Genomic DNA, 22,105 nt, shown 5'->3' on the forward strand with positions numbered 1-22,105 from the left:
CACCCATTGCAAAAAAAAAAGGGGCTGAATTACTTTTCTTTTGGCATCTCTGCCCATCACCTGTGATTTAAGAAAATCCTGACTGGCTTTATAGCGTTAAATCTTCATGGGGCTGGAGAAGGAAGGGGAATTGTCTCAATAATTTATACAATTGTAACACCAAAGCAGAATTAGCAAACTAGCTCAAGCAGAGGAAGCCTGCCCTACATCCACAAGACTTCAGTTATAATGTATTTTGACCTACTTTTTCCCTTTTTTTTTTCCCCTTGCACATAAGGAACTTATAAAAACACATCTAACAACCAGCCAAAGTAAAAACTCCTCAAACCCAAGACTGAAAAACACCCTGGAAAGTCCCTCAGGAGAAATTCCAGCAGCTTTAGTTCAAAGCCTCCTATGTCCATCATCTCAAAAAAATTATTTGATGAACCATCATAAACGGACATTGTTGCCCATGTCAAATCCTACACTCCTGGACCCCTCCAAAGCAGCACACTCTTGCTCCATCCCATCGTTAAATAAGACACCTGAGGAACACACACAGCTCTTCAAGTGGCCAAAGCACCTCTCATTAAACTGAAGGACAATCATATAAATTAGGGTATCTCCTGGATGAAGGTTGGAGGATGTAAAGCTGAAGCAAACACTATTTTTTCCAGGCTGAGCCAAAATATCACAGGTTATGTCTGCATATAACATGTATTTTATGTTTAATGCCCTTTATTCCTCTGTTTTAAAGTAAGTAACTTGGAAGCATACTTTAAATATACTAAGTATTTGGCATTTTCCTTTATTCAGTGTCTTAAAGGGCTTCAAAAAATTGATCTCCCAGGGCTGCTGTGGGGTCACAGAAATTGATAACCCTTACAAGCTATGCTTATGTGAGCCTGCCTGCGTCTCCCAGATAGTGCACTTTGTAAATTAATCCTCCAAAGGCAAATATATTGTAAGTAGCTTGTTATCTCTAAAGTACTAAATTGAAGAATACACGGGATTATATTGACAGAAATTACATTTTCAGTAATGGGGTTTAATATATCTGCAATCTCTCCCATAGGCTCCTACTTTCTCTGAGAGAGAAGGGTTTGTTAATGTAGGTGCAATGGACATCAAGACCGAATTTATTCACTAAAATGGATTAGGCCATGTAATCAGAGCTTCAGTAATATTAATCTCTGACACTTATTGAACAGAAAAGAAAACACTTTTGTCTGCAAACTGGCATTGCTCCCTCCCTTCTCCCCAGCAGGCTTGCCGTTTGCCTTGGCCATTTTCTGGGTATTACTTCAAAGAGGATAAGGTTTCCCATCATAAACACTAATCTAAAAATATTAGGACAATTAATTAGATACACTCCGTTTTACAAGGTATTAGATTGCAATACACTTCAAATATGACACTTGTTCTGGGGTAGTGGGAGAAACCTGCATTTCAATGCAGTAACAAAGGGTAATAAATCAAACATTTTCTTTCAAGGGTTTGCTGTTTTGTTTTATACTTAAATCATGACTAATTTTCACTAGCTGCCTTCACCACATCCTGAACAGTTAGCAACCCCAAATCCACTGAAGAAATAGCATGGATCCTAATCTTCAAACAAATCACTACTACAACAGATCAGGGATTCCAGCAAGCCCTAGCTGGAATAACTAAATGAAATTGCTCCACACCGTACTTCCGCAACAAAGAGCCAGATTGTCCCCCAAGTTTATTCAAGCTTTCAAAAACTAGACTTTTTAAACAAAGTGGAAAAGAGATGTCAGTTAAAAAGAAGAAAACCACTAACAACATTAAAAAAAGGATTGCAACATCCCAAAATAAAAATATGCTCTGAAGAAAAGGGACCAATTGCCCCTTTTTTTTCACCCAAACATCTCAACTTCTTCCAAGAACAAAGTTCTTAAAATGAATGTGGCTTCTTATTGAAGAGGACACATCATCAGTCAGAATCAGGACCTATATGCAAATACACTGAAAACAGTCCCACTGAGAAAGCAATGACAAAAATAAATACTGCTAGTTTTCTGCAACAGCAAACCTCCTAGTTCCCACAACTGAAATAATTTGCCCAAATATATCACCTTTGCATCAAAAAATGCTGGAAGGGGGGAGCAAACAAGGGAAAGGTGTGTCCTCAAAAATGCAAAGCATTAGCCAGAAGGTGCCAGTGGCCATATAGAAACACTAAAGAAAATGACTTACCAATTGTTCACTTGAAGTATAGTGAGCCCTGTGTCTTGTGCCAACTGCTTTTTCTGTTCTTCTGAAGGGTAAGGGTGCTAGAAGACACAAAAATAAATACATTTAAAACAATGCTCTTTTTTTTTTTTTTGCCAACTTTTTATTTTAAATTTTAAACAACAACAACAACAAAAACTCCAAAAAAAAAAGACACAGAAGTGTGACATCTATTACTGAAAGGTGAAAATGCTGAGGTGTGTCACTCTTTTATAATTATTAATGGGCTACTACATCACTTAATTAATGGCAGTAAAAGACAAGCCAATTATAAAGATTAGTGAAGTGGAGAAATAACTGCTTAGGATACTGGCAGTACCTTGATACTCAAGAAGGATATTTGTTGCATTAGCTGTAAGTTTTTGCACATGTCTCGAATGACCGATCAGAGTAAAACCACCCCGTTTTCTTTCTGTATTTCACAGAACAATAAAGCAAGCAATAAAGCACTTCTCTGTAAAACTAAAACACTCTGATGTTTTTCTGAGATAGTGAAGACAAATCTTGCCAGTGCCCCAAAATAATTTGCAAATAAGATCAGCATCCTGAACATAAACAAACGCCTGGGTTTTGAACACAGGCCAGTGCAAGGTCAGTGATCAGCACATTTTTGCCTGACATTAACATAGCTGTACTGCACTAATCCTAAGAGACAGAAAATAAATACTGGTTTAATTGAAGATAATGTAAAAATTCAATCACAAGTTAAGTTTCTTGTGAGAACTTGATTGCTTTTTGAGAAAATTCACTTCTGCACAAGTACAGATTGCTTAACAAATCAACACCAAAAACCACATCCAAGTTTGAAATTTGGAAATTACATTAGCAATATCATTTCTGTCCTTTCCTTCCATGTAAAAATGTCACCATCCCCAAAGGAAATGGCCAAACATTGCAAACATAACAATTCCTAGGAAAAACCCCATACTGAGGATGTGGCTTAGCCCCTAACCTGGACACCCAAGTCCCAGTACACATCAGATTAAGACCTGGTCAGCTACAAGGTACTTAATAACATTTCAATAAAGAGAATTTGCTATAACCGGTTAGACCTACCCCAGTGTCCCATTTAGCAGTTGGTTTTCACTAAGTATTTGCTGCTATACACATATATCCCCCCTTTTTTTTCCCCTGAAACATTCCCGTATTCTTTGGATGTATTCTTTGGCATAATATTACAGGAGATGTAAACTGAAACCTTGTAAAGCATAAGAATTTAAAACCTCGTAAAATTCCACAATCTTACTGGTATCGTAACTATTTAGCAGTTTTTATATATTCTTGTAAACAGCATAATTTGACATCTAAAGGCTATGTCACATGACTGCATCACCTCATTTTACTAAACAGGGATTTTTGTTTTAACTTCAGCTACTTCCCTTTGCCCAACAACTTCCCTTTGCCCGACGTGCCCATTTCAAAGCCCGTTGTATCCAAAAGGTACGGGTTTTTTTCCCCGAAAATGGAAGAGTAACTTTCCAGTATGTTAAAAATACTATTGCTTGATAGTAAGCCCACAGGTAACCTGCACACCTCTAAACCACCCTCTGTATTTTCTGCATGTACATGAAACAGCTCCAGAATTCTGAAGTGAAAAACACAGGGAAAGGGATTTTACTTCTTTTTTTATGGGTATTTTGCATTTTACACAAGCAAAAATATAGTATGAATTTTATCATCCACTTTATATAAATGTTCAGCCACAACAAACAGTTGCACTTGACTTATGTCCATCTATCTGAACATAACATTTTGCTTCTCTTAAAAAAAACCCTACAGAGATGATTTGTAACGTTTTCATCTTTATAGCTTCCCATTTCATTACTTTTCTATCAAGTGAGGACAAAATTATTCTTCGTTTTTTTCCTTATTTTACATTGCCACCTTACATGTGATCTAATTTTAAGTAATTGAACAAACTGTGTCTAATTTCATGCAGCAAGCAATAATTACCAGACAGCCTCTAGCTATTGGAATTGAGAACTCTGTCTCCATTAAGCAGTATCCAATTGTTCTGGACTTTTTTTCCAAATGGACAAGACTGGATAAAATTAGCCTTCAGAATAATACAGTCACTGTAAAAATAATTGCTTTAAAAGTCCCAAAGCCCAAATTCCTCAAATTATGGTATATTTATGGTCATCTGATTTATTTTTTTTTCCGCATCCTAGCACAGCATAAACTTTTAATTTTGTGATAAATCTGTAATTGCCATATTCACATGACAGCCCAGGACTTCATGTAGTTAATCCCTCTTAGCTAAAGGTTCATAATGCGGCAGGCTTTTTAACTAGGATCCGGTGTGGTTTAAAATAATCTTAAACATTGGGCATCCTTATTATATAAGCCTTCTGCAGATCATACGAGTTGTTCCTTTGTAGGCTAAAAAAAAAAAAAATTTAAAAAAATGGCTTGACAAAGAATCAGCATGCCACAGGGTAGGTTGCTATAAAAACATTCAAAGCCTTGTTGCATTCCCACCCACAGGGCTAGGAAGGCCTGTGCTACAGGCAAAGGCAAGACATCACAATGCAATGGAAAGAAAGGGGGAAACCCTGAGAACTGCCATCTTATGAAGAAATAGGAAATTCAGTCAAAAGTGTTGCTTTAGGTCTTTATTTCACCCCTGTGAGAATGACAGGCACCATCCAAAAGCTTTCTCATGTTTGTTTAAAGGGATAAAGACACATGCACAGAGGTACGTGTGTGTATTTTTGCCTATGTATGTATATGACATTTGCGTGTGTAGGTATAAAATATATATAAATACATATTTATATATATGTTAGTCAAATGGTTTAATTTTAGGTAGTCCATGAGGAGCAGGAGGTTCACTGTTGTGATCCTTATGGGTCCCTTCCAACTTGAGATATTCTATGTAATATATTAATAAAGAGATACAGAAATATACATGGAAGTGCGTCTAGAAACACTACACTGACTCCAGCTGGCAAGTCCACCTATCACTCTGGATCACTTTGGGATATCAAAGCAAACTGTACCACTGTTCAATAAACAGTGACTTGAGACCTTTACTTTGTTGTGTGCATTAGCTCCTACCATTATCTCTTAAAAGCTTAATTATTTGCAAACAATTGATCAAGATGGGAATTGGAGAAAAGGGATGCTGGACCACCGGGAGAGCTACAATGCATTAGGAGAGCAAACAGAATTACCTTTAGGTCTTATAATCAGAATTAACGATTGGGACCTTATGCAGGGCAGCATGAGAAGCTGTAACACTCTTGCTGGAGTGTTTCCCATTTGATCTGCATTAACACCTCGAGTGAAAGCCATAAAACAGTGATTACAGATGGGAAGGCTGACCCCTCCTTCTCAGAACTGTGCCAGCCTATGTATACTGAAAGACTGCAGACAAGCTTCCTTGCCAAGGCCAGAGGAAAAGAGCAAATTCAAGGGGGGGAGGGGGGAAAGAAGTAGGAAGCAGGCAGGTTATAAAAAAAAAAAAAAAAAAAAAAAAGGCAAGAAAAAACAAAGCATTTGAAAGAATAAAGCTGACAACAGATACAACAGATAAGGACTCTGAATCTGGCTCTGCTATTTTCTGATCATGCCTACTGCTGCTACAGCTCTACAGAGCTGCATCCACTGCATGGTATGAGACCTAGTGCTTTTCCCTTCCCATAAATCTAGTGCTGAAATGTGGATTGTTTGGCACCATTAATGTGTTTTTGAGGCTCTGTGGTGTTACTTTTAATAATGACTTAGTACAGAAAGTGATTGCTTAATAACACCATCAAAGTCTGCATGTAAATGAAAATTATCCCTGGGGGATTTGCCCAGGGTAATACGAACAGTTAAGGAACATTTGAAAAGGTAAAAATAACTATGCAAAATATGAGTCAGAGCAGTCATTTTAGCAGTAACAAAGAAATCAAAGTGACACAGAGAAAAATATAACTTTCCATCGTATTCTCTCATCACTGTTTTATGAATGGTATTTAGAGAGCAGCGGTCCTAATAAAAGCCCTTTTTTAATGCAGTCAAGATAATTCTTAGCAAAACAAACAATAAGATTTGTGGGTTTTTTTTACCACCTTTGACTACAGCTGATGGGTAAAGTATCCAGCAGATACAGATGGAAAGGATCCAAGTTTGCCTCTTAATTATACCCCTTGTCCAAATGTACTCCTTTCCTCAAATTTTCCACCCCAGGCTGCAACTGCTGGATGCCACTATAGCAACAGACTTTATCTTATCTGTAATCCAGTATCAATAACACTCTCACAATCTCAGCCTTGCCTGCCATAGCAGTGCATCATAATAGGTTGCAGAAAAAGATTAAAATAATCCTTCCCAGAGCGTATGGCTGAGATAACAGGAGGCAAAGCCACCCCTTCTCACCCCCCAAATTACTAACTTCTTGTGGCACCAAGCCGCCTCAACATCAACACTTCCAACCAGCCTCATGGCAGCCCAGAGACAGAAGCAATCCCCAAGCAAAAGGTTGGACATTCCGCTGTAAGGACGTCGTGGCAACCATCCAGTGTCGCCCTTATCACAGCAGTGCTGTTGCTTGGCTGACCGTGCCAGGAAAACCATTTTGGAAGTCCTTTTATCCCCTTCCTCCAGCCCTATGCCTCCTCCAGAGCTCAGGGTGATGCACCAAGGCAAGATGACCTTGAGACTCTGGTAGGTGATGGAGAGAAACTACCCCCAAAAATGTATACCTTTAGGAGTGCCTAATAACAGTTTTCTAACCTCAGTATAAAATGAAAAAAATCACCCAACACAATGATTTTCTTGTTTCTGAAGAGTAACCCAGCTCACCTAACTCAGTAAGCAGAAGAAAGCCTGAGGTTCAGCCCTCCGGTGACAAACTGCACATTGGTTTTCTGCTTAACTCCAAATCCTTGCATCCCTCAAACTTGTCCAGCGTTAGTTAAGGCAGCAGCACAGACTTCTGGATCTCTCCTCTTTTCCTACCTCCTCCTGGTTTGCATTTTAACTGTTTACATTAGTGATCAAGTTGATCTCTGATAAATTATTATTATTATTATTAAAAAATATCCATAATGCTTTACTACTGTCCCTCAGCTTTATAAATTAGTTTTACTGTTGCAGTGAATGCTTTTTTTGTCTCCTGACTGCACATTATCAAAGGGACACTTTGTGCCTTCCATTTGCATTACAAAAGCAGTGCATGGTGTAGTCTAAGAACAGAGCTTGAATTTATAGCAGTTAAGTCCTGGATCCTCACACATGCCAGCCTCCAAAAGAGTAACGGGGGTTCCTGCATTTGCAAACTAGCCAAAAAATGGTTGGATCACTATCAGCAAAGTCACAAGATTCCAACCTGCTTTCCTCATCGGCCACCAGCATATTTAGACAGCGTAATAAAAAGAATGCCTGGGGTCCCTTGCCTGTTTTGCAGGCTGCGTGAATCAGTTTACAGACCATCCCTGAGAGCTGCTTTAATATTCAGGCAAGGCTGTACAAAGTTGCCAAGTGGAGGTGAGCTGCTAGGGGGGGAAGAACAAAAAATCAACTCGGAAGCTGCAAACTTGATCCTGTTTATCCCATGGGACTGGCTTGCGTGTTGGAGGAAATACTAAACACCGAGAAGGAAGCTGTTTTATTAGAAATGCATCTATGAGGCAGGGAAGAAAAAAAATGCCGGTACAAAGTTTGTACAGCCTTTTCCTTGGCCGAGAGCAGTGAGTCAGCCTGATAATGCTGTTGAAGTGTGAGCTGGCTTTGGCATTTAAAACTCCTCATTGCTTTTTCAGCGCAGTGAGAAAACGCAGTCCATATGACATGGTCATGCTGCAGACAAAGCCAGCCTACTCCTCTTGCAAAAGAAAATATTTCTTCAACTTGTTATAATAGTTTAATATCCCCACAGTAGGATTTTTTTTGTAGCATTACTGTTAATAAATCCTGGCACTGCCGAAGTTTTTGAACTGCAAACTATGAAGGCAAAATCAACAGGCATGTTTTGTCTTGTAAAGTTAAAAATGCATCAAAATATACCACATGACAAGATGCTGCATCCCTGTATTGCTATGGTGAGGCCACACACTGCCACTGCTACTCAACTTCTGCATCACCCCATTCTGAGGAGATGGGGCTCTGAGACAGAGCTCATCACTGCCCTTACAAAAGGGTTTGCAGGCTGCTTTGGCAGCCCTGCCAAAAAATAAAAAGTGAGGAAAGGAGGCAGAATCTGACTCTCCTAAGGCAAACACAGAATGTAAAATACTGAGTCAATAACCCCAAAGTTTTAACATCTGAATGTGTGTTCACAGTGCAACCTGATTCAACAAGGCTTGGGTTGGTTTTGCAGGCAGGGAGGTGGAAGAGACATTTTATTTGTGGGGGCTTGCAAGGGGGGAAGAGGTACTGGCAACAGTGACACTTTTTAATGAAGAAGCTGTGCTGAGGAAAAAAAAAAGTGTTCTGTGCTTCTCTTTTTTTTTTTTTTTTCCCATTTGCCCTTTTGTAAATAACTTTTTTCAAGAGTTGTCTGTGAACAAGTTTTGGCACTCACTAACATAAATATCCTTTCCAAGGCTGATGGAGAGACATGGTATGGCTTAGGATGTGCTGCCAATACTTCTCTGGTGGCCCCATCAAATTATTCATAAAGCAAGCACTCATTAAGGGAAAAAAGTTCAGATCATCCCTTGCACAGGATATTGCAGAAGTCAGAAAATGGAAAAACCTTTTAACTCATCTGATCCATCCCCTGGCTGCTACAATATTATTCCTTCCATACCATATATTATTACCCACTGCCTTTTCCAGTTGAGCTTCAGCTAGTCCAAGCACTGGTGCTTCTGCTATTTCCTTTTGGAGACACTCTGATAGATCTCAGTGTTTGGAGCTTACTCTGGCTCTCATCAGCCTTCAGTTTAAGTTGAGTCTATGCAGACACTCCCGCCCCATGCCCAGGTAACCGAGCAGAGCTCTTCCCACGTTAAATATTCCTTTAGTGCCTGCATGTATGTGCACACAGGAACATACACACAGTGCCTGCACACACACATTAACTTCTCTTCATTCACTTAATAAGTGATTTTTGCTCCAGTGTCAAGATTATTTGTGCTAATGTGACCTGGGTGACCTTCTTTACTTTTTTTTGCTCTACCACAGCCTAAAAATAACATCATTAAAAGAAAAATTTTATCCAAAAGATCAGCAAAACTCTCTCCACCACAGCACATGTCCAAAAACAATGAAATATTACATCCAACTGACACCGAGGGAACAGAGGAAATGCATCATCCAACTTCCAACAGTGTCAGAGCTGAAATTCACATCCTTGAAACCCAGCTTTTCAGTTAAGCCAGAGTCTTTATCAGACGGCTGTGGAAAGGCAGGAAGGTGAACCTCAGCCCTTCCTAGGTGAGCAGCTTTTGGGAAGGAGGAAAAAATATCTTTGCCCCAGCACACTAAAGGAAATCCCGGCTACCTGATAACTCCGTAAAAGCACTGCTGTTGTTTTTAGAGCCAGCCTAAGACAGATTAGCTCAGGTAAATATCTCCCAACCAGAAGCCTCTTCTCAGCAATAAGTCACTGTCCTTATCTACCTCAAATGACTTTCTAAACAGGTGGGCTCGGAAATAACTCCACAATCTCTGGGAAATGCCAGCGCCAGTGGTTGTAATCCCACAGAGCTAAGCCGAAACCTTTTATTTGTGCTTTCTGCTCTCCTTCTCAGGCTGCCTTTGGAACGTCAGGAGCTCCCTCTGTAAGTCAGGGATAAAAATGCTTCCCTACACCCACCTCCCCTACCCTACACACTGGAGCGAGCAGGGCAAGGGAGGGCTGCTGTGTTCAGCCAAGTCCCTAATATCAACCACAGGCTTTGGGACAGAGTGGGAGCTTTAGGCAGGTTTCCAGGGGTGACAGCACCCTTGGGAGCAGCCACCAAGCAATTTGGGAAGCCTCCTGCCATGAGTTTGGCCACTTTTTTGCACTGAAGGATGAAGCAGTCACACAGAGAATTCAAGGGAACAACTTTGTGGAGGTGTCAATCTTCAACACCACGACAAGCGGGTTTTTACATCCAAACATTTTCTATTTGAAAAAAAACAACCCCAAAATCACCACCGAGGAAGGAAATGAAAAGATAAAGCTCCTATTTTGCAATGCCACTTTGTTGGCATGTAAAATCCTTGAACAGATGCCCCATCCACCATTAAATATTCACAACATATCCTTGTAAAAGAACAAAGTCCAGTCAAATTATAAGCAAAAACACAATGTGTTCTTCATAAAAAAAAGATGCATTTAAAGATCCAGGAGGGAAAAAAAAAAAAAAAAAAAAAGGAGGGAAAAGAAAGGAAGAAAAAAAAAGCCAGCAAAACACTGCTGTTCTCCAAAGAAGCAGAGACTCCTGGAAGAAGTGCACATTCTCTGGCGTTAATTTTCCCACTTAAATTACAGTGATGCTGTAGCCTCATCTCATTAGAGATCATTGTCCCCAGTAGACAGTTGTGTTTATGGGGGATTCTTGCTGTTCCACACCTGCTGCTCAGGTTGCTACGTGATAAAGCCTGCATACAAACAGCAGTCTTGAGGTTGCTGGACTGCAACTGATGAGCCCAGGCTAATTCAAGGGTGATTATGTAGTTTACTGGACCACTAAACCTCTTTAAGCTTGTAATTACTGCCTATTTGAGTAAAGAACATTCAAAAGCAATTCACTGCATCATGCCTGCCACAGCTGGAAGCAGGCTGCCAGCAGTCTGCAGGGACATTAAAATCTACAGGGACGGGGATTTGAGCACAGCTCGTAGGCACTGACGGTGGCAGCCAAGTGTGTTCACATTCCAGCTCACCTTTTCTGACCAGACGTACTATTAAAGGTGCAATGAAAACTATAGAAAAGCAATAAAGATGACAAATAATGGGACGTAATTGAAAGAACTGCATTTTAATGACTCTCCCCCTCTTCCTTCTTCCCTTATATTGGCTTAACAAAAAAAAAAAAAAAAAAAAAAAAATTAAGCCTTTTTGTCATGACAAGGGAAGGGAAAGAAAAGGCCTTTTGCAAAAGAGGAAATGTGCTGCATCAGTGTGTTTCTCTTTTCAAAGTTGGGGGCTTTCCTCATGTTTGGAAGTTTTAGAAAGGAAAAGTTTACTTGTAAAGTGAATGCAGAGTAAGTCTTACTATGTATTTGGCAGCAATGATGATGCAGAGGCATTTTAATCTCTGAATCTTGATTAAAATCTCACTGAGTCTTCCTGAAACCCTCCAAGAGTATCTTCAGATCTGGAACAAATGCAAACCCTTCTCTCACCTCTGCATCACTTGCAAGCACTGGGAAATGCCCTAAAGCATCACCCTGAAAAAACAGCTCCATCCCACATAGCAGTACCAAAGCCAGGCACAGGTCCCTACTATGAAGACAAGAGGGTTTTTAAAATAATAAAGATCCCTCTGATTTCATTTGCCTTTTGAGCTTGGAACCACTTGGGTCCTCCTTTTCAAGCCTGCCCCTGCAGCTCTCAATGAGCCGGAAGTTATTTCAAAAGACACCTTGTTTTTTGGCATAATTAGCAGCCTTTGGGAGAGGGGTCTTGGGAAAAAGAGCAGATCTAATGGGGCCTGTGACACAGGCAAAAAGGTTAGTAATGTGGACTTTTACAAGTGATTAAATTAAGGCCTGGAGTGGATTGCTCCGGCAAAGCTTGAGAACCAAGGGAAGTTGCCAGAGGGGCCAGTGAGCCCTGACGCCACGCTGACTTCCTCAGGAGCTCTGAGGAGGTGGCAGTGCCTGGCCATGTGGCTCTGGTTGAAGAGTCGAGTCCTTGGAGCCCTCCCTTGCTCCAGCCACCTCCCAACACCATCTCGTTCCTATTATACTGCCACGTGCGAGGTCCACGTTGATGGGTCTAACGAGCCGCCCTATTAACTAACTGCATTAAATGTACTTTAAAGCCTGGCAGGACATTTGAAGAATTCATCAGTGTCCTTTCCCTGTCCCTCTATCAACTGCCGCAGCTGCCTGGGAGAATGGGGTGTGGGAAAAAGCAAAAATAAACAAGAAAAATAAAATAAATTATTGCTTTTGATATCATTAACCCTGGACTGAAACTAAGTTTGAGAGATGAGGCCTCTTTCTCTCCTCATCTCATAAATTGCCTTGTTTTAAAAAAACCCGTCATCTCATCTGTAGTATTAATCTCACTATATATCTAGAGAGGGAAAGGGGGGGGAAATCCAAGCATGCACAAGCATGCCACTGTTAACAAATAACAGCTTTTAAAGGAGAATATAAAAGCATTTGGGAAGTTTATTCTTAAAAAGCATGTAAATTCCCAGCTACAACAATCCTCCAACTAACCCCATCTGAGCTCCAAAGAGCCATGGGCTTATATGTTATCCAGCCACCACTCTTATTAATATTCATTAGGCAGGTCTACTTGCATTTTCATAAGCTGCGAAGGTGGCAAAAGAAACAATCAGAATTCTTTAACACACAGGCATTATCAATTCAACATCTGCCAAAGAGGAGTGCATACACATCTGAGGTTGAAATTCGAATGCAATTTACCTGGGTTGGAGCTGGGCTTCACTTCCCAACACCCAGCAAGCTATTTCAGGCACTCTCATTTTATCCATCCCAGCTTCTGTATGCCCATAAGTTCATTCTCCATTATTTTTACCTTTAAAATGAGAATCCCTCATAAATTATCTCTTTCGTTCCTTAGCTCTAATGAGCTCCTTTCTGCTAAAATAGCCCAAGTTCCGTAAGATCGCATATATGAATAATAAAGCTGACTTTTAGCTTGGTAAACTTGACTAAGCAATTCTGCTTTCTGACTAGAGAATTCATTTATCTACACCCATTTAGCGTGTGAAATCCCTTTGACTGGCTTCAGGGTGCAGAGCTGTGCAGAAATACAGACTTTCTGACCAGCCTGGCCTAAAATTTAACTCCAAGAGATGAATTAAGGAGTCTCCAAAAGAAAACAACTGCTCTGACTAATTATTTACCCTACTTAGCAAAGAAATGTGTCTGATAATGCAAATGAATTTAAGAATAAAACAGGCATGCATTCCCAGGATGGTATTTATATGTGCAAGGACACACACCAAAGAAAGTGTGATTTAGATCTCCCTAGAGCCAGAAAAAAGCACATCCCAATTCTCCCCCAAATCTCCAGATTCAACCCTAAATTAACATGCATTTGCCCACAAGTTCACTACGTATTGATTCCTGCCCTTATAAAAACCTCTTTTAAAAGGTTTGGACAGTCTCCAGGACGTGACTCTCCTCTCTTGGCAACCTGCTTGGACTGAGAGGGCTTCCCCATAAAAAATAACCTTTTCCCCTCAAAGTCAATGCAGCTCTCCACTGTTTTTGCCTGGCTTTCAAAAACCACGAAAGACCAAACTGTATACTCCCTCACGGAGGATTGACAGGACTGAACTTTGCATTTCAGTGGGAATATTCATGGAGCCAGGCACTTCCTGGGGCTCAGTGGTGGCCAATGCTCCGAGGACAGGCCCTGAAATGACAAACCTGTCTGCGCCTATGTAACTTCAGATATGGTGATTAGCAGCAGCAAACTCAGCCAAACCCTGGGGTGCCTAAAGGATATGTCCTCATCTTTGTAAGGTGAGACCCTAGGTGGGTGTCTTCTACAGGATGATGGATGGACAAACCCAGGACACTGGTTTTTTGAACAGGCGTTTTCAAAAATACAAAGAGAGTCAGCTACAATACACCAGTGCTCACTGCTTTGCCAGCCTGGGCATCCCCTCCATCCTCTCCTGCATGGTCTCCTTCAATGTCTGAAGACATCAAGCACCATTCATGTGCAGATGTCTCCACAGATACTGCCAGAAAAGAGACAATCAACGTATTTGGAAGCGTAAGCATTGAGATGGCACATTTCTTCCAGCACATTTATGATGTGATGATCATTAATAATTCACAATGATAATGACATATAATCAATTTTCTCAATATCAAGCTCCTTTCTGAACAAAACTCCACTTTTGTTTTAGCAAGATTTAAAGGGAAGTAGCTAATAACAAAAAAATGTCACCACTAAAAAGTCACAACGTAGGAAAAGACAGACCAGGCACATCTGAACTTGTTCTGTACATGAACCATACTACAATGACTAGTCTGATTAAAAAAAAAAAAAAAAAAGTTGAATCCATCATTTTGATAACATGAAATTATGAACTTGATTATTATATGCATATACTTTGTTTAATGACTTCATTTATTTTAATAACAAAGAGAAACTAGATCTTTACAGATGAAAGCTTTATTTCATGTCTTAGATGCAACTGGGATTTTTAAAATCTGTGATGTTAACCAAAATGTAATAATGGATGTTCTCAAGGGTCCTATTTTATAGCATTTTATGCAGAACCAAACTATACATGAGACATTACAAACATGATGTTTAACCCTATTTTAAGAAAATAGAACTGACTCTGGTGTCAAAGGCCTCTGTAATTGTTTTCCGGCTGCTTCTTGTTCCTCTGAACAGTTACTTATGCAGCAAAGTCTGGCTGTAGAAATACTGTGACAAAGGCATTAGCTCTCTGAAGACTTGTTATAAAATTATATTGAAAGGCATCGTTTGTGGTATTTTGGCTGTGAGGGAATAAGAGTGATTGCAATGTAGCCACTTTGTAGAAGGCTGTCTTGAAGGGTCTGTTGACATACAGAAGAATAGACACAGCAAAAAGATGCAAAAAAAGAAAAAAAGATACTAAAAAAAAAAAGCTAATTCTGCTACTGCTGTTATGTCAGTTAATCCTTAAGTTAGAGATAATCAGAAACACCTCATCGAACTTGATCATGAAATCAGTCCTTCTGAAGAACTTCTACTCCACTTTCTTTTATTTTTACATTAGCAGATGGAAAACAGTTGTTTGAGATAACGGCAGCACTCATGCATATGCAGCATTAAGGATGCTTTTGTTTAATACGTTTCATAGATACATACACATCTTTACACGTGCAAAGGTGTGTATGCATATGTGGGGGTCAATGTCATTTTGCAAACTATGCCTTCCACCCAAAAAAGCAGGGACTTAACCGCTGTCTTACAGAAAGGTAGCCCAAGATGGCAGCTCGTGATTAATGGCTGTATCATCCCTGGCTCGGCAGCGGTGAGGCCTGGGGTCTGATCTGCCAAATATGCCCTTCGTCTGCAGCCAATCAGCAGATGTAAGCACATAGGCCCTGTCAGCTTGACATATCATTCCAACGACAATGTCAACGAGTATTAATGTTCAATTATCTGTCCTAGAAATAACCCTCGCCTTTACACATTGTGTAACTGGGCGCGTGGCAGGGCGGTAATCTGAACGACAAGGGCAGAGATGCCCACGCTCACCCGCTCACTGTGAGTTGGCTTCCCAACATCATGATGACATTGCCTCGCGGTAGCGCATGGATGCTTTCCCCCTTCTTCCTCTCCCTGGTTGTGGGGGGGTTTATTTTTGGAAGGCGTGTTGCAAGGACTCCAAAGACCTTTCTCCTCCTCTTCATGTGTTGTGTGTCATGCTAATGGAGCATTAGCTTGCCAAGGTACACTCAGAAAAGACGCATTTTGATTTTGCGCCCATGCAGAACCACAAGAAGTTTGCCTTTTTGCTTTTATGGAGGGCCATAAGCCACCCACTACCTGGCAGCCTCTTTTTATGTCCCATGCTTGGGGGTGGGTGTGTGTATATATATATTTTTACCATCAAATGCAAATGTCAACAGTGGCTTCTTCCACAGATACATCATGATCAGTTCAATCCCCAACTGCAGGGCTGGAACAATTTCTTCACATGAAACATCACTGCTTCCCTTTGTTAAAGAAAGGTTAAAGTAAGACCCCCAGGAGAGAGATTATTTGAAGAACAAACACGAGTTCATTCTTGGCATCTTTTACCATTGTTCAAATATTAAAATTATCGATCAGGCCAAATTCGAATAGGACTCTTGGAGCTAAAAGCCTACCAAGTATTTCTTCCTTTAAATCAGCGTTATTGTAAAATTACTGCTTGTTCGAATAGGCTGTGATGGAGTTTGCATGATTTTTTTTTTTGTTACTATGGCACAGCTTCCTTGAACTAACATTCAAAGGTTATCGGCTCTAAGTTATGCTTGCTAAGTCTTCTTATACAACTCACAATCGGAGGGAGGGAGTGGGAGGAAGCAGTGTGATAACCAGTGCCAGCTTTGAGATAAAGCCTTCCATCTAATCTCTGTTTATTTAGACAACCATCTAACCGCAGCACCGGGTGTAAAAACAAGCCAGGTGTATGGCTAAGGGAATTTCTTCCGCCTTATCGTGACTGCTTTATATTTTGTTGCAAAGGCAAGCAGAGCAACCCCACCTCCCGCCCCCCCTTTATTTCCCCCAAGATAACTTTGAAAATTTAAATAATCCCAAATTTTGAGGCTTTGATGTTTGGATTTGTCCGGCTTGTTGGGCTTCTTTGCTTTGCTTTGTTGGGAGGGGAAGTGATGGTAACAAAGCGCATTTTATTCCGTATTTTTGTCTTTCTGGAGGTTTTGGAGAATAAGGTTTGCCACATCACATTAAATAATTAAGATCCTACATCAAAATATTTCCCACCAGAGGGGATTCAGGGTGTTTGAAACAAATACACATATCATGGGAGCAAACTGGAGCAAACTGAGAAGCGTTTGAAATGTATTTCACCCTAAAGAGCTGACAAAAGCTCAAGCAGCCAGCACACCTCCTCAGCAGTGGTGCTGAAGCTGCTTTTCCAGCACTGAAGCTGCTTTTCCAGCACGGTTGCCAAAATAGAAAAGCTCTTGCAGGTCAGGCCATGAGGAGCAGCACTGTAAGGCACCTGGCTGAAGGATAACTGAGTCTCGAAGGATAACTGAGTCTCTCTCCAGCTTCAGCAACAATGTTTAACTGCAGTGGGAAGCTTGCGTGTCAGCTGATGGCTCTATTTCTCCTGTCATAGGAGCCCAAAGTTGCTTCTCATGTATTCAAACTCAGTTTCCCCCCTTTTTTTCCCCTCTGAGAATTCACCCCACCATTTGTTCCATCATCTTAGGTAGGGCGAAGTGATGAATGTTGCTGAGTGCCAGTTTTTTTGGTGCAAGAGGAATAACCCCAAGGAGCAACTTACACCGGGTCCCAGGCTCCTGTCAGCCCTGTAATTGATGATGTTTTCACTGTAAGGGGTGGGGACTGGGACACATTAAGGCTCAATAGGGGAAGTAAACGGAGTGAATTGACTCAGCAACTATGCCTTTTACCACAGCTTCTAATAAGGATAAACTGATTACTGCCAAATGTACTTTAAAATCATGGGGGTGGGGGGAGGAATCGATCTGCTCAAAGGAAATAAATGCTATACCAGAAGTTTTTTTTTTTAAGTGAACTTTTATATTCAGAAGACTAGACGCATGTTTCAGCAGCATGTTGCTGCTTCCTTTGAGTTGTCTTTTGCCAATAAACCAAACTTGAATCTGCAGACTTAAAATGCATATTTAAGATGAATGCTGCAAAACGATCACTATGAAGGCAACGTATCTTTTCTCTAATCCCACTGTCAAATTACTTTAATAGCAAAGAAGTGCACAGCAATGCTCACACTGTATTTCAAATGCTGACTTCATGTCAGCATCTTTTTTTACAGCGATTGGGAGAGCGGATGCTCTGCTTCTGCGCCAGGCGGTGGGAAGGCAAGCGGGCGGCCTCCCAGGTTGCCAAGGGTGACTACAGAGCTGACAACCCCAGGATCCAGCAAAAACCGCCCTGACTGATGGCTTCTGGGTTTCTGCTGACCTTTGATCCCTTCTGGTTTGGCTGGGAACAAAAGAGCTTGTTCACTAGGGCCCCTTGCACGTACATTTAACGAAAGCGGTCATCGCCTAAATACTGATTAATATGTTTGCTTTACGTGTGGTGGGAGGAGGACCATGGCCATCCCATGCCACCAGGCAGGTAAGTGCCAGGCTGTAAAAACAGAATATATCCCAGCTTGTGTGCCACACAAAATAAAACAAGGAAATCCACCACGAGGCACACAGAAATGATTAAAACAGGTAAAGACAATTTTTGTCACCGATGCAAGAAGTTGCCAAGGCTGGCGACGGCACTGGGAGCAGTTTTCCCTGCATACTCGAAAACCTGGGAGGAGTTTCTGTCATGAGAGATTTGGTGCTGCTCTGACACCAATGGCTTGAATGCACTGCCTTCAAGATGCTGCCAGCTATGGCAACCATGGAGGATGCTGGACGACCCTCAGCGGCAACTTTCATTGCTGCGTATTGTCACCATAGCAATGAAGCTGGATGTGGGCAAATGACAAGGGTCTGTCATCACTCAGCCCTGGCCTGACAGCCTTCAGCACCACTCGCTCTCATTCAGCCTCAATACGCAAATATATCCTCAACAGGCCTTCTGCAATGTCATTGTTTTGCTGGTACTCCAAATAGTAGTGTGTAGCCCTTATAACGCATGGGGATGCTTTGTTTTATTCCTCAGTGAGTTTCTGTGCTTCAGAGAAAAGGAATAACAGAGAAGGGGAGAGCCAGAAAGGAGACAGTGGCACCCAAACTTCAAATATCAGAGATAATCAAGAAACAAACAAACAAAAGGTAAATATATCTGTTACACATATAGCAGTTAAAAATGAGAAGTAACATTTGAAAGGAATACTTTTGACTCCAGGGCTTCAGCAAGCAATAGGAATGTATTGTGAAAGACTAAGGCTCCCTTTAACATTAAACACAGGAGTTGTATATAAACTGAATTCACCGCTTCCTTCACAGAAACAGGCGTTTGGGGTGACGTCAGGATAACTGGCAAGGTACACTGGCAAACACAGGAAACACGCTGCTCTGCCTTCTAGCAGCACCAAAATCAGGGGTCCCACCTATTTTCATGGTCCTCCTGCCAGAGATGCCAAGAAGAGACAATTAACTTGGTCTATTTCCCCAGTACCTTGCAGGAAGTACAGCAAGAAATGACAGAAATCAGAGGTGCCAGAAACGATCTCATCTAGAGCTCGTCTGCCTGCTTGGATTAATCATAATGTCTCTATTTTGGGAGAATTTATGTGCGGCATCGGGTCAGTTTTTATTCATCCTGCCCATGCAAAGTTACCCCTTCCAATTGCGGCATGTGAAGAAGATGGTGAGAAAGATTTGACTTAGTGGTTACGTTACTTAGCTCACTGCAACCATGCACTTCATATATTACTTTGTGTTTAGTCATACAGAATAACCTCATTTAACACTGATTCCATGTATTGTGTAAGCCCTCTCGCCATTTAGAAAGCCGCCTTTTAATGATATTTAATTTAGATTCACTTATATGCTACATTTGCTAGTGAACACACTGGCTACCTGGCGCTTATTTAACACGTTTGCTGTAGCCCCGTAGCATGCAACACACTCAGCAGCAGCCCTGGAAAGACAATTCACTGCCTGAACATTTTTAAACCTGATTTACCGTTCCAGAGAAACAGCCACACAACTAATCTTCCAGGACAAATGTAATGTCGAAGAATAACTAAACTGAAACGTATAAATTCCATATATACTTAAAAATATTATTGTCTGTAATTTAATATAACAATATTTCGAGGCCTATAACCTTGCACGCAGAGGCAATTTCCCAAGCATTAATACTTAAATGGGTCATATGCACCACATCTGTCATTCTGTCCTGAAGTCTATGAGGCACAACCAAGACTCTGCAAGCCTATTGATTTTTCTAGCATTTGCTTTAATTTACTTAACCATTGAGAAATCCATCAGTACATAAAGGGCAACTGTCCATTACTGCCTCATTTGCAGACATTCTTTCCCCTTGCTTTTTTTTTTTTCTTCTTCTTTTTTTTTTCTTCTTTTTTTTGGTAAATATTTCCCTTTAAATCACTGTGTGTTTATAGTGTAAAAATGAATCTGGAAAGTGCTCACACCTGTTTCTGTTCAGGAACTGCTGCACTGAGGTATATGTAATGTGCTTAAAGATAGAATAAATATCTCAACATTATTACATCTGTGTGCAAAGGGTGGTAAATTAGATCCTAATTACATTAACAGGGATTCTGCCTCCCAGCTTAAATTTTACATGAGCACTCTGTAAAAATCCAAAAGCTCTGCTGTGGTTTCTTTACGAGCTGGTGATTACAGCTACTTCCTATGCGGTCACTAAATATTCTGTTTACAAATAAATGAAGAAGCTTTGAGCCAACTTGCCAGGGTAATAATCAGTGTTTTTTTTCTTTTTTCCCCCAGCAAACCTTTACCACATAAGCATGGCAACAATCAGAAGCCCTGGCTTCATCTAATTACTCTATCACATAATTCCACAAATTGCCTTTTCACTGGGGAGCCAAGTGCAAAACACGCTCACAGTGGGATTTCAGGCAGCAGCTTTCATTTACTACTCATTTCTTGTTAAATTAAACACAAAAACACCAGTTGTGCGAAAGAAGTCAAAAAGAATGCTTGCAAATGAGCCAGACAAGTGTATCTTATATTTATACCATTCATACAAAATAGCTCATTGGCAAGCTGGATTTTTAATGGCACCATTATCGCATTTAACCCTTTTAAAGCCCAGTGCAAGGCTGGTAACCGCATCATCCCCACAAAACCCAACCCAGTAAAACAGCATCAAGCTGTGCATCAGACTTATTAGCCACCGTGGCACCCTTTCATTAACGACTGGTGAGACAAGGCAGCGTGCCTTGACTTAGCCTCCACATAACCACTCCAGCTTCCCAGGGGTTTAATGGAGAATAACCCAGGGCAGAATTTAGACCACAAATTTGTGAGTATTACACCCACCTAACAGAAAGGAGGGACGGTCCTAGAAATAAACTAGGTGGGATTTGTAACTGAAACTCCCATTTCAACTCAGTACAGCCCTCCAAGGCAGGGGGAGACTAGTGGGACTCGAGGGCTGAGGGACCTGGAGGGCCAGACCCGTGCTAATTATCTGAGTGCTAACTAGGCAAGATTTTAAGCTGCCACTGAGGAACACAAATTATTTTGAAAATAATTGCAGCCAGTGTACCATCACCGGTGGAAGTGAACTAGAGGTTACACAACATTTTGCACATCAACAAGTACAAAACTAAAACACAGCGATTAGTAATTAAAGCTGTTCCTTTTGTAGCACCAGAGCCAGTAGGTCAGGTACCGTTTTACATCAGAAACCCAGCCTTGATGGCTGTAGATTTGCCAGCATTATCTGCACAGGGAGGAAAAAAAAAACATTAGCAGCAGCTGTCTGTGTGCCTCGACATTGAAAATCCTATTCATATAGACAGGTGGAGTAATTTAAAAGCCAATGTGGTGCAATTTTGATGCAACTAATGCCACTGTTTACTAAAACGCTGCCATTACTTCTGTTTATGAAAACATTACTAAAATTGCACTTTATTCATAAGAATCCTAAGATTCAGGGTATTACCAGCTTAAAAATTCTGTCCCCAGCTGTAGCTTAGAAGCCTCTGGGGTTTATAACCTGCTGCACTGACAGACCCAGGCTCAGGTTTCAACACCAAAACCAAGGATTTATCCTCTTTGCCATTCCCTCGCAAGCACAGCGCAACACCTGGATCAGCAAAAAGTTCGCAGCAAATAAGTAAGAGTTCTGGCAACAAATCTGTTAGTTAGCCAATTCATCTAATAGGGCATTTACCTTCCCAAAAATATCATCCAAGGACCACAAAAGCTCTGGCTGACATGAATAAAAGTGGTCTAGCAATAAGAGTTCCACTTCAAAGCTGAATTTAGCTAATGAACAAAGCAAGCCACCTTAAGGTAGAGTCCCACTGTTTGCCCTGTGAGTTCCAATAAAGTCCTTGGAAATCATATTTATATCATCAGCAAATCTTTGTTTTAACTAGTGTGACTAATGTGATGC

The 22,105-nt window shown here is 40.9% G+C and overlaps 1 protein-coding gene across 6 annotated transcripts in view; it reads right to left on the reverse strand.

The window, feature by feature from the left end:
• MEIS1 (Meis homeobox 1) overlaps positions 1 to 22,105 on the reverse strand; it is a 112,022-nt gene that overhangs the window by 21,698 nt on the left and 68,219 nt on the right. For all 6 annotated transcript variants that reach the window (XR_007888916.1, XR_007888917.1, XM_051613683.1 and 3 more), the window contains one exon: positions 2,203 to 2,279. Coding sequence is in view for 4 of the 6 variants with exons in the window: in XM_051613683.1 (XP_051469643.1) it covers positions 2,203 to 2,279 (77 nt within the window). In the remaining 2 variants the exon portion in view is untranslated. The remainder of the gene's footprint in view (positions 1 to 2,202; positions 2,280 to 22,105) is intronic.

This window comes from Apus apus, chromosome 3, assembly GCF_020740795.1.
Source record: "Apus apus isolate bApuApu2 chromosome 3, bApuApu2.pri.cur, whole genome shotgun sequence".
NCBI classification, from domain to species: domain Eukaryota; kingdom Metazoa; phylum Chordata; class Aves; order Apodiformes; family Apodidae; genus Apus; species Apus apus.